We start from the raw sequence: 19,012 nt of genomic DNA on the forward strand, positions 1-19,012 counted from the left end.
CCTGTAGGTATCCGGAAAAATACATAAGGTAAGTAGGCGTCACGTATGTTGGTATCTGTGTGACATATGTGTTACGGTGTTGTGTGTGTGCAGTAACGGGTGGCCGAGGGGGGAGGCGAGCGGCGCGCGGGGGGGAGGGCAGGGCGTGGCGGGGCGGGGCCTCGCCGGCGGAGGCCCGGCGCCCGGCGTCAGTCCGCAGCACGACCCGCTCGCATCGTCTCGCCGACCTGGACCCGGCCGTCATTCCGCGCTCGCGAGTCGACCGCGACACACGTCTCGTCCGAACCGCAAGTGCCGACAACTTTCACGTCCCAATGCGAACGTCGCTCGCGGCCACCGTCTAAGCAAAGGGTTGTAGCGGCAGTACGATGGACGACAAGCCGAGCGAGGAGCACTACAGCCTGCGATGGAACAACCACCAGGCGCACCTGCTCCGCTCGTTCGAAGCTCTGCTGCACGCCGAGACGCTCGTGGACGTGACGCTGGTGTGCGCCGAGCGCCGCGTGCGAGCCCACAAGGTGCTCCTGGGAGCCTGCAGTCCGCTGTTCCGCCGGATCTTCAGCGAGAACCCGTGCAAGCATCCCGTTATCGTGCTCAAAGACTTTCAAGGGTGGGAAGTGCAGGCGGTTGTGGATTTTATGTACCGAGGGGAGGTTTCTGTGGCACAGGAGCAGCTGGGAACAGTGATTAGGGCGGGGGAGTCGCTGCAGGTGCGAGGGTTGGCAGACCAGGATGTGGCCGAAGTGGAGTCCGAGAGGTCGCCGGCTGTCAGTCCGGCGACGGGACCTCCTCGGGCGGTGAACTCGCCCTCCGCCAGTCCTCACAGTCCGCAGCCCAGGAGGAAGCAGGCGAGGCCTAGAAGACGCTCTGGTGAATCAGATACACCTGAAAACTTATCTATGCGGCGCTCACCCAGTGGTTTGAAGGCCGTGCGGCTGTCTCGAGGACGATCACCGCAGAAGCAGGAGCCGGAAGAGCATGAGCCGGAGTCAGCCCCGACCCCCAGGATGTACCAGCCCCACCAGGACATGTTCCCGCCGGTGCCTCCGCCCGCTGTCTCCGCAATGTCACTCACACCACCCCACAGTAAGTCCAGCACAATAATAAATTTATAGGTATCACTCTTCACTCGAAATCATACAGATACTAAGAATTTCGATAAAATCTAAATTTTATTTCTAAACGTTTTCACCCGATAATTATAGCAGTAGCTAAGTAATATCAGTACGGTATTTAGGTAATATTTTGGTACTTTTTACAAAAGATTTCTTTTCGATCAATATTTTAATAATCCTAACCTTTTCCTAATAATAACCTAACATCATCAATATTGTGTGACGTTCAAATAATTGTGGCATACTTAGGTTTACTTGACTTTAAAACGTGATTAATGAAAATGCATAGAAACTATTGTTTATAATTAATCAATAGATACGAATGGGTACCTTTTTCCATAACTTACTAATTGTAACAGTAATATATAAATGAAAGTTAACGTTATCTCGCACAGTTGGGTGATAAAACGTTCGACTAAAATACCTACCTACCCTAGTAAAAATAATTAATGTTTACACAAAACTATTGTTGCAGACATTTTTAAAAGGCTAAGGTCGAAACCATAAAGCCAGCGTCTTAAAGTGATAAAAGATTATTTTAAACAATGCACAATATTATGATTTTGGAACTTTCGCAGGTAACTTACCTTGAAAGTAATAATAATTTAACAATAAATGATATTTTATTGCATTTTCCACTTATTAGTCTATGGTTGGTATAATAGTTTAGAAAATGAAGCGATTATTGAATATTTTCATAAATTGATTTGAATTTAGAATTAAATATTTACGGCAACTGTCATCACAGAGTACCTACGTGCATTATTTAATAGATAATTCAGATATGTACCTATTTCCGTTTTTTATCTTTATTAGAATGTTATGTGAATATATTTTTTAAAGAACAATTTTAATAGAACAACAATCGAAGGCGTAATAACGGGGGATTTTTGTTTTAATCGAGTATATTCAAAAATAATTTAAATAATCTTTCTTTTATTGTATTTTGTTTTGATGGTCTTGTTACCAACGCTATAAATAAATAAAACAAACAAAAATAAAATTAAAATACATTTTTTTTTCGTAGGTATGTATTTGTGGGTAGTTTTAAATATAAAGGTTAACATTCTACAATGTCGTCGTGGATGAAGTGTTACATAACAAACAATATAATTACACGGCAATTTTGACCTTGTCAATTCATTGTCCAATTTTTATATATTGCATCAATGCTACACTTTTTATTACGATTGTGACAAGAAATATCGGCTGTTATAATTACAACACAATCAGGCACTAGCTTGGCTTTTTATAATGTTAATAAGGTTATGTATAAAATAAAAATGATTCAAGTGCGATTCTACTTGACGCGCGAGAGTTCCGTACTATAAACCAAAATATTTCAGCAATTTGATTTGATATTGATTGACCAACGGCGTCGGTTCATTAGAAGGTTATAACTTCGAAGATTAGGGCCTTTGTCCCTTATTGTCATAAACAATAAGGGCCGAGAAACCCAAAAATTCTGATCTACAATTGCGCTCGTCACTTTAAGATAGTTAAGTCACGTTTGCACAGTAATTTCACTAGCTATGGTGCCCTTTACACCGAAACACTTACACATTACTGCTTCACGGCAAAAAAAAGCGCGGTTGTGGTACCCATAATCTATCCGGGATCCTGTGCAAAGAATCCTCTCATATTATAAATATTAGTATTAACTGAAGAAGTTATATATCACAACATATTATGGACAGTGGCGTTGCCGGATTCGAACCCACACGCATTACTTAAAAACAGAAACGGAAAACTCAACCAACGGAGACTGACAGTAGAATTATTAAGCTTGTGATTTCGTGTACTAAAAATAAGTACCTAATAATTCGTTTGTTACGCATGATAACTGTAGTAGGTACATGAGCGATCATGTAAGACAAAATTTATCTAATTAGAATCTAACTATAGATATTAACGTTATGTTTATTAATAATTCTAATCTCCAGCTGTTAGATTCTTATTAGATAAATTTCATCTTGCATGGCCACTCATGTTTTACAATAAACATGTTGGGCTATTTGATACTCTACTACTAGGGATTTTAAGTATATATTTCTGTAAAACATCGTTTCGGTAACATAATAAAAAGACTAACCGTAAATTGCATGATGTTCGAAATTTAAGTAAATTGCAGTGCATTTTGTAGAAGCGAAATAGGCCTTGGTAAATATATGATCATATTTTGAGATGCGGTGTCTACTGTGCGCATAAAGTACACATGTCAAGTGAAACCTCTAAACTACATATGAAGTCCTGGTACAAGTTGCTAGGATGACACATGATTTCATGCCGCTATGAAACGCATTAATATCACTGCTACCATATTTACCTTCTCCTGGTGTCTATGTAGTTAAACGTCGTGCGCACCTCAGAATATATTAAGGTATACACGCGTCATACATATGACAATCTCTTCTTTAACTATGATCGCCTGGTACCAAAAAACTGCATAATGCCTCCTATCTCATTTTGTCCCACATTAAATCTTATGAATTATATATACGTGTGTGTCTCTTTTAACTGTCGCGCTTTTTCGTTTCATCGACTTTCAAATCTCAACGATGCTAAAGTGTTATCATTTCAAAAAATTACCCGAAAATGCAACCGAATCGTATACCACTCGTGCAAGAACGTATTAAAAAGGGACTCAGACAGATTAGCCGATTATTAAATTTTTACGAGTTTTGAGTTTCGATAAAAATCTTTAAAATTGTGTTCATTAATAAATAACTTAGCTGGATAATAAATACACTAGTTTGACAAGTTCGTAAATATTTTGCAATAAAGAATCATCGACGTTGGAATAAAATGTCGATATTTCTTTGTGAAACTGATCGTATGTGCGAGTTTTCTAAATAAAATCGTTATCGATACATTAAATCGCATGTAAGCTTAATGATTCGATTAGCTATCGATAGAGTGTTAACCGGAACCGCTCACAGATAAATTAAGATCACCCATTCATGTGTCGATTTCTTATCAGAAAAGAGGTTTAGTGTTGCCTTAGCCTTCTTGTGTCGCTATTAATTTTCACTATTTATTCCCTTTTACGTTAATTTATTAGCTGTATTTTAGAATACTTAGCAAAAGGGAGAAATACTTAGATATTATGTTCCTTAGGTATAAATGATTAAGGTTTCTTTACTATTATTATAGGAATTTATTTTTCTTTCCTTCAAGCTTATGAATATTATGAAGCTCCTTGCTCTATTTCAGATAGAATTTATGGCTCAACATTTTTTATAGCAACAGGATTCCATGGACTTGTTATTATTGGAACATTTTTTTTCTATTTGTTTAATTCATTTTTTAAACTCATCACTTTTCTAAACATCATCAACACATAATTATCTCAATGTTTATTTACTAGCCGTAGGCATGTTAAAATTTTTAATGAATAACTCCTTCCCAAAAAGTTAACATTGACAAAACATGGGCGGCTGTAAGATCCAACCTTTGCCCTGTCGTTTCATATCTCATTAACAAAATAAAAGTTTTACAACTATCCACTTTTGTTATGTAGACTTCCATGCACAGTCTATTAGTAGGTTTGTAGATAGTTATCGATACAATTCTACCGTACCTGAACATGTGTCAGTGTAAATTTTACACCTCTGTAATTATCTCTGCTTTTCTAAAGAGGCTGAGATCGCGAACCATTTACGATCCGATTTCGATTTGAAACTAGTTTATGGAGGAAACGACGCTGATTGTATTTGTCGTGTGTAGATTTCAACATTTACTTTGCTTGCATTAAACGCGGCAATTATGCAGATTTCAAATTTGAATTTAGAATTACCGCAATTTGACCACAGACAAAGTTTTGACGCATTCTTTTGACAGGTTGGAACTTCGTGTATACTAGACATTTTAGCTATAGAATAAAGTGTGCAATTCTCTTGTTAGATTATTGTAATTAAAAATGTTTACATTCATAGTGTTTTCTTTAATTAACGCGAGTGTAACACATTTAAATAAAACAATTTTTAAAGGAATAAAGCGCGTGGAATTGTAACTGTATCAGTCCCCCTGAAAACGTGATCTGGAAAGTTCTCGAAGCGTCGGGTTAACTAAAATAATAATAAAAATATCACTATTACACGCGTTTTAATCCTTTGACAAGTGTTTTTTTTTAATGTTTAGATGCATCTAACTCAGTTACCTATCTGAATTTAGGGAAATAGTCATAATTTATAAATAAGATGTCATCACCAGATAATTAATTATTCTATATGGAGAAATTATTATTATTTTAATTCAAACGTCACTTACAACTAACATTAGGTATGCACCTACCTCACTATTTCAAGGTATAATTTTATTATTGAAGCAAGATCAATTATCAATATTTGCTAACCAAAAATTGAACAAGAACGAAGCCCCTTTATTGCCTAAAAATAAATCAAAACGAAGTTTAGATGTATCTCGAAATTTGCGTATGTGTTGAGTATTTGATTGCGTCATAATAGTCGTAAGTTTTAATGAAGGGTTGCACGCATTCGCTTCACGTGGGGAGCTCGGAACTAAACGCGTCGAGGGGAGTTTTCGAATTTCGAACGCTTCCGTACACGTCACTTTAATTCAAAATTAGAAAACTTGTTTCGAACACAGTTTTTGGCTCTTTTTAACAGCGAATGCGCCTTTTTTTAAATACTTCATTCAAAATTTGAATACGAGCTCGCAGAAAGAAGGATGTAGTTTCTATACCTACATAGTATAGTTAGTTTATTGTTTCTGTTACACCTAAATGTTATTTGTGGTTTGTTTTTTTTTTTATAATCCAGATTTACAACAAGCGAATGCATAGAGTTGGATATAACAAGGATATAGTTTAAAATGTTTACAAGAAAAGCCGTAAACTATTTTATTGTTTCATTCGTATGTGACGAGAGTTTGATTACTCTTTATAGTGGATAAATGTAATGATGTGGAATTAAATACTTGTATTCAGGCAGACATTTCTGCGGTGCGCTGTTTCAGTTGCCGAGAAAATTCTCAATTTGATTCTAGCTCTTTCATTGCATTATTTAATGGAGGAATTATGTCGTAAAAGTTATATCTGTTGTCTATTATTGGATACAATTAGCAGCAGTAAAATCTAATGTGAAATGGCCTGCGTATGTGGTTTCATTAGTTATTTTAATTGAAGGAAATGATCTTTGTTACTTCATAAAATAATATACTTATTATTACTATTGATGTTAGATTTTCCGTTTTATATTTAAGTGTGTGGCTGTTTTTGAAATGAGTACTAGCTTATTGGTCGAAAATCTTAATTACATATTTTGTGGTTTGCGCGTATGGCCTATTAGTATGGCCGTAAGACATCATTATCTAAGATAAGGTTATAATCAAAAATTACCTTATGAATGCCAAATTCTGTGCAAATTATAAAAGCTTTGAATCAGAAGAATACATTTTACAATCAATTTTACCAGTGGGTGGCTCCTTTGCACATGATGCCGGCTAGATTATGGGTACCTACCACAACTGCGACTATTTCTGCCGTGAAGCCGTAATGTGTAAACATTACTGTGTTTCAGTCTGAAGGGCGCCGTAAGTTGTGAAATTACTGGGCAAATGAGACTTAACATCTTATGTCTCAAGGTGACGAGGGCAATTGTGGTGCCAATCAGAATTTTTGGGATTTTCAAGTATCCTGAGCTGCACTACATTGTAATGATCAGGGCGTATCAATTACCATCAGATGAACGTCCTGCTCGTCTCGTCCCTTATTGTCATCATCATTATTCCATAAACACATGCATTTAATTGTATTTTTATTCTTAAAGAAGCCATTACCCGTGTCTTTAATTTAAAAAAAACGAGAATGCATGGTGCATCGATTTTCCTCAATTACCATTACATCGGATAAGTCGTATTGATCAATTGTTAACATAGATTGTACACGCAAGGTCTTGTATCGGGCACACAACCTTGCCGGGTGATAAGAAAAAAAGCTACGACATTGGCACGGAGGAACTACACGACGCACGCAATAACTCAAACATGTATTGGAATATTGTTTTTTTTCTGTCTTGAATACTAGTGGTTGGCTGCAACTTCACCCGCGTGACGTTTGTACAAGTGGCAATCTAGGCTATAAACATTGAATTGAATCTTGTTCACAACGTCATGCGCCTTAACCTTTTGCATTACAAACAAACAAAATAAAAAAATAGAGTATAAATACCGTGCATTCATTTATATCCAATCTATAAAATATAGAGTGTTGGGGAAGTTCTCAATCTGTTCGTGAAAAAATAAGAAAGCTGACATGGAAGGGTTGATGTGGACAATGACGTTGTAAAAAGAAGTCCTCCATCTGCCTATCCCTACCCCGGAGAAGATGGGCATGATGTGTGATTTCAACCGGAATTTTTCCACTGCTGGACAAAGGCCTCCCCTAAAGACGACGGTCCTGCGCTGCCCTCATCCAACCTATTCCGGCGATCTTGCCCAGATCGTCGGTCCATCTTGTGGGGGGCCTACCAACACTACGTCTTCCGGTACGTGGTCGCCATTTGAGGACCTGCCACAACGGCCATCTGTCCGTCGAGCTATTTACCCTGCCCACTGTCACTTCAGTTTCGCAATCATCCGAACTCTATCGGTGACTTTGGTTCTCCCACGAATCTACTCATTGACTATCGACAACGTATTTACAGCACTGGCCTACTGACCAATACAAATGTTTCTGTCCTTAACTACTATACAAACTATATTTTACAACACTAGCAACTCGCACTAGAGTTAAATCTTAACTATGCATTCATGCACTTAGAAATACTAACATATAATACTACTATTTTTTGTGAAAATAAGGGACGAGACGAGCAGGACGTACAGCTGATGGTAATTGATACGTCCTGCCAATTACAATGCAGTACCGCTCAGGATTCTTGAAAAACCCAAAAATTCTGAGCGGCACTACAGTTGCGCTCGTCACCTTGGCACCATAGATGTTAACTCTCATTTGCCCAGTAATTTAACTAGATACGGCGCCCTACAGACCGAAACACAATAATGTTTACACATTACTGCTTCACGGCAGAAATAGGCGCTGCTGTTGTACTCATATTCTAGCGGGCATCCTGTGCAAAGGAGCCTCCCACTGGTAAACGTGATGTGCAATAAAAAGATTGATAATTCGACAATTATATTCATAAATACTTAATAATAATCGCATGTCTGTGACTCATGCACGTATTAACTGTAATTAGCATGTATTTAATTACGCAGTTAGCCCATTGTGTCATAACTCCCATAGTTTTTTGTTGGCGCTTCTAGTTCTATCAATGTCGCGTCATCGATGTTATTGGCGTATTTATAGAACAGGTACTGTTTTTGAAGTTAAATTAAAAAAAAATGTTTTGATCTAGTTCCATAATTGAGATTAATTATGATTAGGTAATGTCAAATTTATCGATACGATACCGTGAATTAGTTTTTTAGTGTGACGTAGTTTATAACTTTATAAGATTTGTGTATAGTTATTCTGTGATCTTTCTAATCTTAAAGAGAAAAAAACATAAGGTAGTCACGGACGAGTAAAAAAATAAGGACTCCGTGTCACCTTACATAACACTGAGGCACCAAAACAAGCCGGTAAACGTGTGAATACATAGCCCCACGCATACACTTACACTAATACAAGCCGATGGGCCGCCATTATGAGATTTGCCATCGTCTGTGACAGATCAGTTTGCGTCGTAATAAAATATTTTAAAAATGCCGTCGTGCGTTGTGAAAAAGTGTAAAAACAATAATATAAAAGTATTTGTGGATATATGATTATTTAAGTGAGAAAAAATTGTGTAACTGGTATACCCCGTAACCGTACACACACTAGCATAAAGGTTCACTTGCTAATATCACGGCGCGGAGTCCTTCTTTTGTTACTAGTCCGTGAAGGTAGTATTGTTTGCGGACGACACTTCACTAATTTTCAAAGTGAAAAGAAACCAAACTATTATGTATGAGGAAGTGAACGATATTCTATCTGACATCGTGTACTGGTTTAGCGCCAATTAATTAACCTATTGTTAAATAGCAAGAAAATATACCAAATGTCAAAAATGCAAGTGTTTTGTTAAACGGAGAGGTGATAGAACCGGTGGAATCTGTGGTATTATTAATATAATATCTCTATACATATAATATAATATCTCTATACATATTTAATACATATAGAGATATTACCAATGGGAGGCTCGTTTGCACTGGATGCCGGACGCACAGGATACGAAATTATGGGTACCACAACGGCGCATATTTCTGCCGTGAAGCAGTAATATGTAAGCATTACTGTGTTTCGGTCTGAAGGGCGCCGTAGCTAGTTAAAATAATGGACAAATGAGACTTAACATCTTATGTCTCAAGGTGACGAGCTCAGTTGTAGGTCCGCTCAGTTTTGGGGTTTTTCAATAATGGGCAGGGCGTATCAATTATCATCAGATGAACGTCCTGCTCGTCTCGTCCCTTATTTTCATAAAAAAATGATAAAGACTCAACATTGAGAAGTTCAAAAAACAACAATATGACTATGGGGCAACTGAGCACAGATTATAACATAAGAATAGTATTTCACTCGCGCCTATGTGCTTAGGTCTGAATGCATACAGCCAAAAGGATATTGTCTTAAAAAGAATCATAAAAAAGTGAATTTATCTTAAAACTATTTAGTTCGAGTATTTAACAACTCACTCACATAAAATTAAATTCTATTCATGTAATTCATCATGTAATAATTTACATAAATAAATAAATGTTGTTGGACCAAAACGACTGGGAATACAGCTATTTTGCCTGAACGACAACAACAAAAATTATCAATTCAATTATCGTCAATATTGTCTTTAACGAATAATATTGATAGCTTAGTCACAAATCATTTTCGCCTATACCGAATTAGTTTCACAACGCCTATATTAAATCCTGAGTGCCCAATGTAAGCCGCGAGTTCCTCACTTTAGTGGGATTATCTTCAGATAAAAACTGTTTATTTCGGTCAATAAGATTTAAAAAAAAGAGGTTACCACGTATTTCTTACAACAGGAGTATTTACTAGAAGATTAGGCGACAGTATTCACAAAACGAGGTGATCACCCATATGAGGTTCAATAGCTTTATAGACAAGAGTGTGTCTTTAACACATGGCTATCCCTTTCACCCCAATACAAGGTAAAAGAGATAGCAAGCACACAAACCCGTCCAGAAGCAATTTACGTGCGCGACATATAACTTTTCCAATTTGTGATAATATCAATAATTCAATTTTAACTATTTTTGCGTCATTTAATAGTAAAATGGTTAAAAAATATAGATACACTTCGTTTATACAAATATGAAGCTACCGTTCGTACCTTTGTATTAGTGATTAAAAAATATTTTAAATATATCAGATTTTCATAGGGCATCGTTATTACGACGATTATATAAGATTTTCATAGGGCATGGTTATTTGACGACCTGTAGCCGAGTGGTTAGCGATCCTATCTACTAAGCTAGAGGTCCCGGGTTCGAATCCCGGTAGGTGCAAGCATTTATATGATGAATATGGATGTTTGTTTCAGAGTCATGAAAATTTAAATATATTTATGTATTCTTATATGTATGTTTATATGAATATATGTATGTTTAAGTATAGTGTGTCAATATTATTATTATTATTACGTGGATTCGTCAAACACAGAGAAATATCATGTTTTTTAGCATTTATTGATAAAAAGATGGATCGCCATCTTATGGTTTTTGATATCAATATGAATGTTTACTTAACGTATTCCTTTAATTTACAGGAATACCTCCTGCAATATTGTCTCACTTGTAAATGGTGGATAATCTGTAAAAAAAAATCTGTATGTACTAATGTACCTACTATAATAGCACGCAAGAAGTTATACTTCTTTGGCCTAACGAAGCAAAAATCATTAAAATTATTTATTGCTCGTGCTATTCTACGTTTTTAGAAAAAACAATATTCAAAAAATCTTACAAAGATGGCTTTGACAATAATTACCTAATTATTAAATAATGAATACGGCTGTATGGGCTTGAAGCCTTTGCCTGTCCTAATAATGAACCAAAAAAAAATAACGAATGTCGCAAACGTCAGAAAATTTTAGGAACCAACTTCAACCTGTTACTTTTGTGATGTGCGCGCATCTTAAAATTTCACTCTCATAATTTTTTTATAACGCGCCTAAAGAAGTATAACTTCAAAACAGTTTTAACTATAAAATGCAATACAGTGGAACATTCTTATGCATTTATATCAGAGCTTTATTCAACAATAAAGCCCACAGTCTGTAGATATCCATAGTAAAAGTCCGCTGTGATCAACGTATCCGACTTAAATAGGTTTTAAGGTCAAAGTATACGATACAAGCAGTTTCCGCGAAGGTGAGGTTGCATAGTTTAATGTAGCGTGCTTCATGAAATATAAAAAGTTTTAGAATTTTAAATTTGGAAGTTCAGTGTAGTACAGAATATTTACTATGGTTGACATTTCTTAAATTCAAACATGGCCAAGACTATTACGGTTATTATGAACGGAAGTAGACATAAAACAAAGAGGATGTAAATACTACGTAATAAGAGACGTGACTGCCTAAGTAAAAATTGAAATTTAGTTTAGTATGAAACGAGCAGTCATTTGACATAAGTTTGAAATAGTAGTAAATGCAATAAGGCGATTGGCCACGAAGTATAATCCGGCTAAGTTTGATAGCGAACAGTTGCTTAAAACGTAGTGGATTTCGGGTTACACCGTTTTTTACAAGATTATAGCCGTCGTCTGTCAATCTATCAATGACTGCACGTTTCATACAATCGAGTGAACCGCTTTTGTCTTAGAGAGTTTCGCTAGGCTGACATAAAAAATATAATTTTTGTTTATTCATCTTAATAGTCAGTTTTTTTAATTGCCTGCCCAAATAATTGTTAAAATATTATAATAATATATAGTATATATAATATAATAATTAAAGTGGCGACATATTTAAAACAACGATTTGCAATAAATACACGAGTTCATTCATCATTTGTAATATTATATTTATAAGAATATATAATTATATTGTAAGCCTTGCCAATATTTTGGCCTATATATTCAAAATATATTAAAATAGGATTCAAAATCACTTATTCATCGTCAAAAACTGCCACCCATTCAAAATAGACTGCCTTACCTGAGAAGAACGGGCGCTAGAAACTCGGCGGGCTTTTTCTTATTTTTATATAAATATGGATTACAATGTAATATCGTAAATTTATAATTAAAGAGCCTGAGGGTGTTCGCTTCTTTACCAGCCTGTGGTATCATTAAACGTTATAGTAACCTTTCCCACACAAAAGTTTTGCAACATTTCTTTAAAATTTCGTAGAAACATTTGTTTTGTACATTTCTTGGGATCATATTGTAAAAGCATATACATCGCCCAATAAAAGACTAACTCGACTTAACCGAGTAGTAGGCATAACAAGATTTTGTTTGTGCCTCGTGTTAATATTATGATAGTCACAGTTTCTAGCAAATTCCTCAATGTGCTTATGAACATAATATAGAACGTTATCAAGAATATATTTAGAAGTAACAGTCAATGTTTCATATATGTATATATAGTCTTATTGTGTGACATAAATAGGTCTACACACAAGAAAGTCTGTGGGCGTTTCGTTTTACGGTAGTGTTACAATAATTTATGTGAACATTTCTATCAGCCGCTTTACAAGCGTGTGCCGGACTCGTGAAAGGTGAGTGGTCAACTATATTTAGAATTGGAACAAGCGCTGAATTTCGAACGATAATATATTCTTTGGTGGCCATAGACTATATTTTATAATAGACATAGATACATAATTACATCTTTAAGCGCGTTATGAAAAAATGATGAGACTAGTAAAAAAGGACTCCGGCGCCGTGAAGCACCTTTATGCTAGTGTGTGTGTGCGGTTACGGGGTATACCAGTTACACAATTTTTTCTCACTTAAATAATCATATATCCACAAATACTTTTATAGTATTGTTTTTACACTTTTTCACAACGCACGACGGCATTTTTAAAATATTTTATTGCGACGCAAACTGATCTGTCACAGACGATGGCAAATCTCATAATGGCGGCCGATCGGCTTGTATTAGTGTATGTGTATGCGTTGGGCTATATATTTACACGTTTACCGGCTTGTTTTGGTGCCTCACTGTTATGTAAGGTGACACGGAGTCCTTAAATTAATATAATTTGGTAGCAAAGTGTATGTTTAAATGCATTTTTATTATTTTACGTATAAAGTTAAAATTAAGTAAGTCGAAATCAGATTATTTTTATTAAAATAAGTTTATAAAAACGCTTTTATCAATGAATTTTTTACACGGATTCGTAAAGCTGCTTGTGTTGTGAATATTAAAATCATTATAATACAAACTGCTACTTGTGATCTGATTTTATATAGATTTTTTCTTCTCATCATAAGTCCGTGTTGCCTAAGATTTGCTTGCCTCGACGATCACTGATAGATAGAATAGATAGATAGATACAAGCTAAATATAACACAGAAAATTAAAACTAAACTATTTAGGCAAATCTTGCGCGAACGGTATGAGGCTGTGTTATCGAAACGGCCATGTTGTTTGCTTGAATACGGGTACCAATCCCTACATATTGATAGTTTCAAGATCAAATATATTTGTAATTTTTTTATGATAATAAGGGACGAGACGAATCAGGACCTTCAGCTGGTGGTAGTTGATACGCCCTACCCATTACAATGGAGTGCCACTCAGGATTCTTGGAAAACCCAAAAATTCTGAGTGGCACTACAATTGCGCTCGTCACCTTGAGACATAAGATGATAAGTCTCATTTGCCCAGTAATTTCACTAGCCCTTCGGTGCCCTTCAGACCGAATCACAGTAATGTATACTCTTTACTGCTTCACGGCAGGAATAGGCGCCGTTGTGGTACCCATAATCTAGCCGGCTTCCTGTGCAAAGGAGCCTCCCACTGTAATATCATTGATACATCACAATAAAGTTAGGCAAATCAGACTTAACATCTTATGTCTCAAGTTGACGAGCGCAATTGTAGTGCCGCTCAGTATTTTTGGGTTTTTCAAGAATCCTGAGCGGTTATCCGAAAAGTCAAAATAATATTCTACGCGAAATCGTTTACCCATATTCTGTTTTTTTTTTTATGGAATAAGAGGATAAACGAGCGTACGGGTCACCTGGTGTTAAGTGATCACCGCCGCCCACATACTCTTGCAACACCAGAGGAATGACAAGAGCGTTGCCGGCCTTTAAGGAAGGTGTACGCGCTTTTTTTGAAGGTACCCATGTCGTACCGTCCCGGAAACACCGCACAAGGAAGCTCATTCCACAGCTTTGTAGTACGTGGAAGAAAGCTCCTTGAAAACCGCATTGTGGAGGACTGTTATCGTCACTTTTCTGAATTACCTTCCAGTATTGAAGCAAATGTAAAGCCGTATTCACACGAATATGGGGATGGTGCGTTGAAAATATATGAAATAATAAAACACTAAACTAATTATTCCTAGATAGTTATATATAGCCTACCACTAACCCGTCGTAACCTCAGTTAAATTGTCATTACGGCCATCAAATCTTGGAGTCGTTTACGTAAATAATATTCTGAATCGTTATTGTCTATGGTCATTAAACGCGCTGCCCATAGACAAGTGAAAATGAGATATAAATTATTGCAATAATATGCATGTGATAATACAGAGTTTAATGGTTTTTCACGCAGTGATGTAAAGCAGTGGGATTAAGTTCTAGAATGAATGTTCAATATCAGTTATGTTTTATGCTATTAAGTAGCCGTTCCCGCCCGAATTTTAAAATGAAATAAATTGATGAAAGAACGTTGGAATTCGAAAAAGAGGTAGCCATAAATAATCTAAGATAAATTTCGCATTGAATGGTGGTAGTTTCATGTCGATATGATCAGTGGTTTAGGCGTGATTGAGCCTCAAACCAAGACCATTTTCATTATATGTATATAGATTTAAAGCGATGTGCCAACTAACACTATACCCGAAAGGTTTCTATCAGAGGGCTGTATCATATAAACTGTTATAGTTACACACCTGAATTTAGAGTGGTGTGCTAAATTAAGTCGTAGCGGACATAGGGTTACCATGAATCCGGATTAATCCGGCTATGTCCGGACTTATAGACACTAGTCCGGATTTTGTCACTAACTAATATCAAAGTTTTTAATCTTTACGAGAAATGATATCTTAACGAGCTCTAAACTAAAAAAATAGAAAAAGTCCCGACTTTTATACAAATATCAGGCTTTTTGTCTGTACTTTTCTAATTACTAAATAGTAGGCCCTAAGCTGAGATAATGGCATGCATAGATTAGGAAAGTTCATCAGGGTAAATGGCATTTTATTGTCTCAAAATTGATTCCTTTAGAATTCTTATTGATGTCATTTGTAATATACTAGATACTACTACCGCTTCGGAAACAAGTGGCGCTCTGAGAGAGAAGCAGCGGCACAAGAAACTCTCCCAGCATTCCATTTCCATTCCATTGCATTTGCTCTCTTTTTAATGAAACATACAATATTGTACTGTCATTGCTATTGCTATGAAATAATCTTAATCTAGTCCCAGGCTGTCCGATCACTCAGATATTCAGCTGAGGAGTAATAGGATTTACGACACAGCCATTTTTTAATAATGCATTTAAATTTATTTATAGATAATGCCTGAACAGTGGCTGGGACTTTATTATAAAACTGTATTCATTTACCCTTAAAGCTATTATGTATCTTATCATAGAAAGGACTCCAACTGCATGAATGACAGTAGTTGCTTGGCATAAAATGCGAGATCAAACTGTCAATGTGTTGTCATTTTCATAACGAGCCGTTTATTAGTTCTGTCAACAAAGCAACTTGTCTATGGGCTGTCGTATCGCAATGTCAAACTGCCGCAAGTTATTGCACAGGCAACCAAATGCATACGTTTAATTGGACGCCGTTAGTCCGCCATTTTTATAACGCTGCAATAAATAATATCATTTATTGACAACAGTATACTTGTATTAATGTTTGTATTATTCCAAATAATTAGAATAATTAGTACCTGAGAGTTGAACAGCGCATACAAGATTTTATGAATGATACGTCACTCGAACGGTTTGCTCAGTTGGTAAGAGCGCTGCACGGAACGAGAGAGGTCGCGGGTTTGAGCGCTGTATCGTTCATAAAATTAGATTAGTGTGTATATGGTTTTATGGGTTCGAATCCCGGTAGGTGCAAGGATTTATATGTAGAATATGGATGTTTGTTTCCGAGTTATGGATGTTTAAATGTATTTATGTATGTTTATATGAATTTATGTATGTTTAAGTAAGTATATTGTATTAAATATATCATTGTCTTGTAACCCATAACACAGGCTATATATGCTTAATTTGGGGCAAGATAATTTGTGTAAGAAGTGTGTCAATATATTATAACAAGATCCCAGAAAATGTTTGAAAGAAAAGTATTATGATATTCAAAAGAATTGTTAAGAAACGTTTGACTTTCTTAATTATTCCATAGATTGAGAATGGAGCGACCGCCCTCAGGCTATTAAGTAATTAGTTTACTTTTAAAATATTATTTTGTAAACTTAATATTTTTGATGAAAAAAAAAGCTCGCTGAGTTCATTGCGCCCATTCTTCTCAGGTCTGAGGCATTCTTTTTGGAATGGGTGGTAGTTTTTGACTTTCAGTAAGTGATGTCACATCCTATTTTGAATAAAAATATTTGATTTTGATAGTTGCAACTAAGAGAATCTCATAATTTTGAAGCTCCCTAATTATACTATATTTGATCAGGGTAAAATCGCGGTCAACAGTCTGGTAACTAATAAATCTTAAGTGGACGTATTGTAAATGTAAATAATTAGTGATTATTAATAATTATGTCTTGTGTTTAGACAGAAGTGACCTTTATGTTATGTAGATTGAAGGTAAATTATGTGTAATTTGCTTAACACAAGCTAATACTGAAACCAAAGCCGGATTTACATTGCGTTTTATAATAAAATCGATATCAGTTCCGATTGGGCAATAATTACGATATTTTGTGGAAGTTTGGATTTTATGTTTTATATAAATTTGAAATGTTATAAGCTATTGAGTATACTCAAGTCAATTTCCTAGTATGCAAATCAGAGTTGAGCTGGTTATCAATTGTTTAGTAGATCCTGTAGATGAAGCCACATCCTGAGAGTTGAACAAAGCATAAAAGATTTTATGACGATACGTCCCTCGAACGGTTAGCTCAGTTGGAAGAGCACTCGCACGGAACGCGAGAGATCATGGGTTCGAGTCCCGCAACGTTCATATTTTTTTTTTCAAATTTTAATTGTGTATTAATCCTAGAAGTGAGGGTTATCACTTCAAAAAACATAACAATTTGTTTAGATATTTATTTGACAATGTATTTTACGTGCTCATACAATTGAAGCAAAAGCCCATCACGCAACCGGAACATGAACCAGTGAATTACATTTCATACGAATTTAATAACAAGTGCGTACTCACCATTGTCTGCTGACCATGTGAAAAAATCTACACGATAAAAAGGTGCCGACACGACGCAATCATAGAGATTGATGTGCATGCGTGATCTCCTGCTGTGTGACCGCCTTAATTAATACCTATCCATACTCTGTGGTATGTTGTAGTCTATATATACTCTTTGACGAATTAGTTGATGACTTATATTAATAAATATTAGAGGCGTAATTCGCTTGTCGCTAGACTCGCTACCAACCCTTTCACTGCGTATTGCGACGTAAAAATCGATTCCTACCGTTAAATTTCTTCGGACCGTGAACTAAATCGAACGCCACAGATCTTAAATAATAAAAACAACACGTCACGCCAGTGTGTGATAGCTATGGGAATTCATTTCTACGAAAACTAATTATGTCCAGCGGAGCGCTTCCGAAACTACAATTGACACATGGAATAGAGATCGAACATTGATTCTCTCTCTCGATTCATTCGGCTGATTGAAATTTGAACAAAAACTGAACGTTGCAATCCAAGAGCGCTTTTAAATCTCAATGCTTCGAAATAGACGAATGGAATCTGAGAGTAATCAATCGTATTCTTGCTTGGGATATTAATAGTAAGCGAAAATTTTAATATACCGATTTTTTTTTAAACTTCTTTTTCCTGCAAGCTGTCTAGGAAATATTTAGCTATAGTTGTGTTTTTGAAAGTTAGTAATGCATGGTGTCCAGTGATACATCCATATGTTCAATATATCATCTTTGTTCTAAAGAAGATCTTGAGGGCCTTTTAGTCTTTTAAATAATTGTTTTGTTTGCCTCTTCATTAGGGTTCTTTTCTAAAGGTTTGGGATGATAGTGAATTCGTTTTGTGTATGTCAGTAGCGAGACCTTAGCTTCATCAATAACCGTTTTAATGTTTAGATCGTGGTGTATGCGACTATTAGTGATGTACCAAGCCCCTGTTTTGATTGAAAGCGTTGCAAGATTTCAATGTTGGATATGAATACCTACCGATTATTGAAGCTGCAGTATTTATACTTACATCAAAACATATAAAAAGGATAGAAGATTCATATTACAGTTCTTATAAGTACATTATTTAATCTTGATTTCAACCTGCTTCAAAAAGGAGGGTTCACAATTCGATTGTTCTTTGTTATTATCTCCATGGTTACATATATAGTTACTTAGGTAATAGTTACTTAGGTAACTATTAGTAGACCGATCTGCGGCCGTTTTCAATAACCTATCTATCCTTAGTTTAACTTACTAGAGGTAGACACATCTATCCTTTTACGCTTACTTACATTTCTATAACCTATCCGTACAAATCATTGGACTATAACT

At 35.9% G+C, this 19,012-nt stretch overlaps 1 protein-coding gene across 2 annotated transcripts in view; it reads left to right on the forward strand.

The window, feature by feature from the left end:
* Positions 1-216: 216 nt before the first annotated feature.
* LOC126973882 (protein jim lovell) overlaps positions 217-19,012 on the forward strand; it is a 39,944-nt gene continuing 21,148 nt past the window's right edge. For both annotated transcript variants that reach the window (XM_050821240.1, XM_050821241.1), the window contains exon 1: positions 217-1,086. In XM_050821240.1, the coding sequence (XP_050677197.1) occupies positions 369-1,086 (718 nt within the window). In that variant the 5' untranslated portion in view covers positions 217-368. The remainder of the gene's footprint in view (positions 1,087-19,012) is intronic.

Source organism: Leptidea sinapis, chromosome 30 (assembly GCF_905404315.1).
Source record: "Leptidea sinapis chromosome 30, ilLepSina1.1, whole genome shotgun sequence".
NCBI lineage: Eukaryota > Metazoa > Arthropoda > Insecta > Lepidoptera > Pieridae > Leptidea > Leptidea sinapis.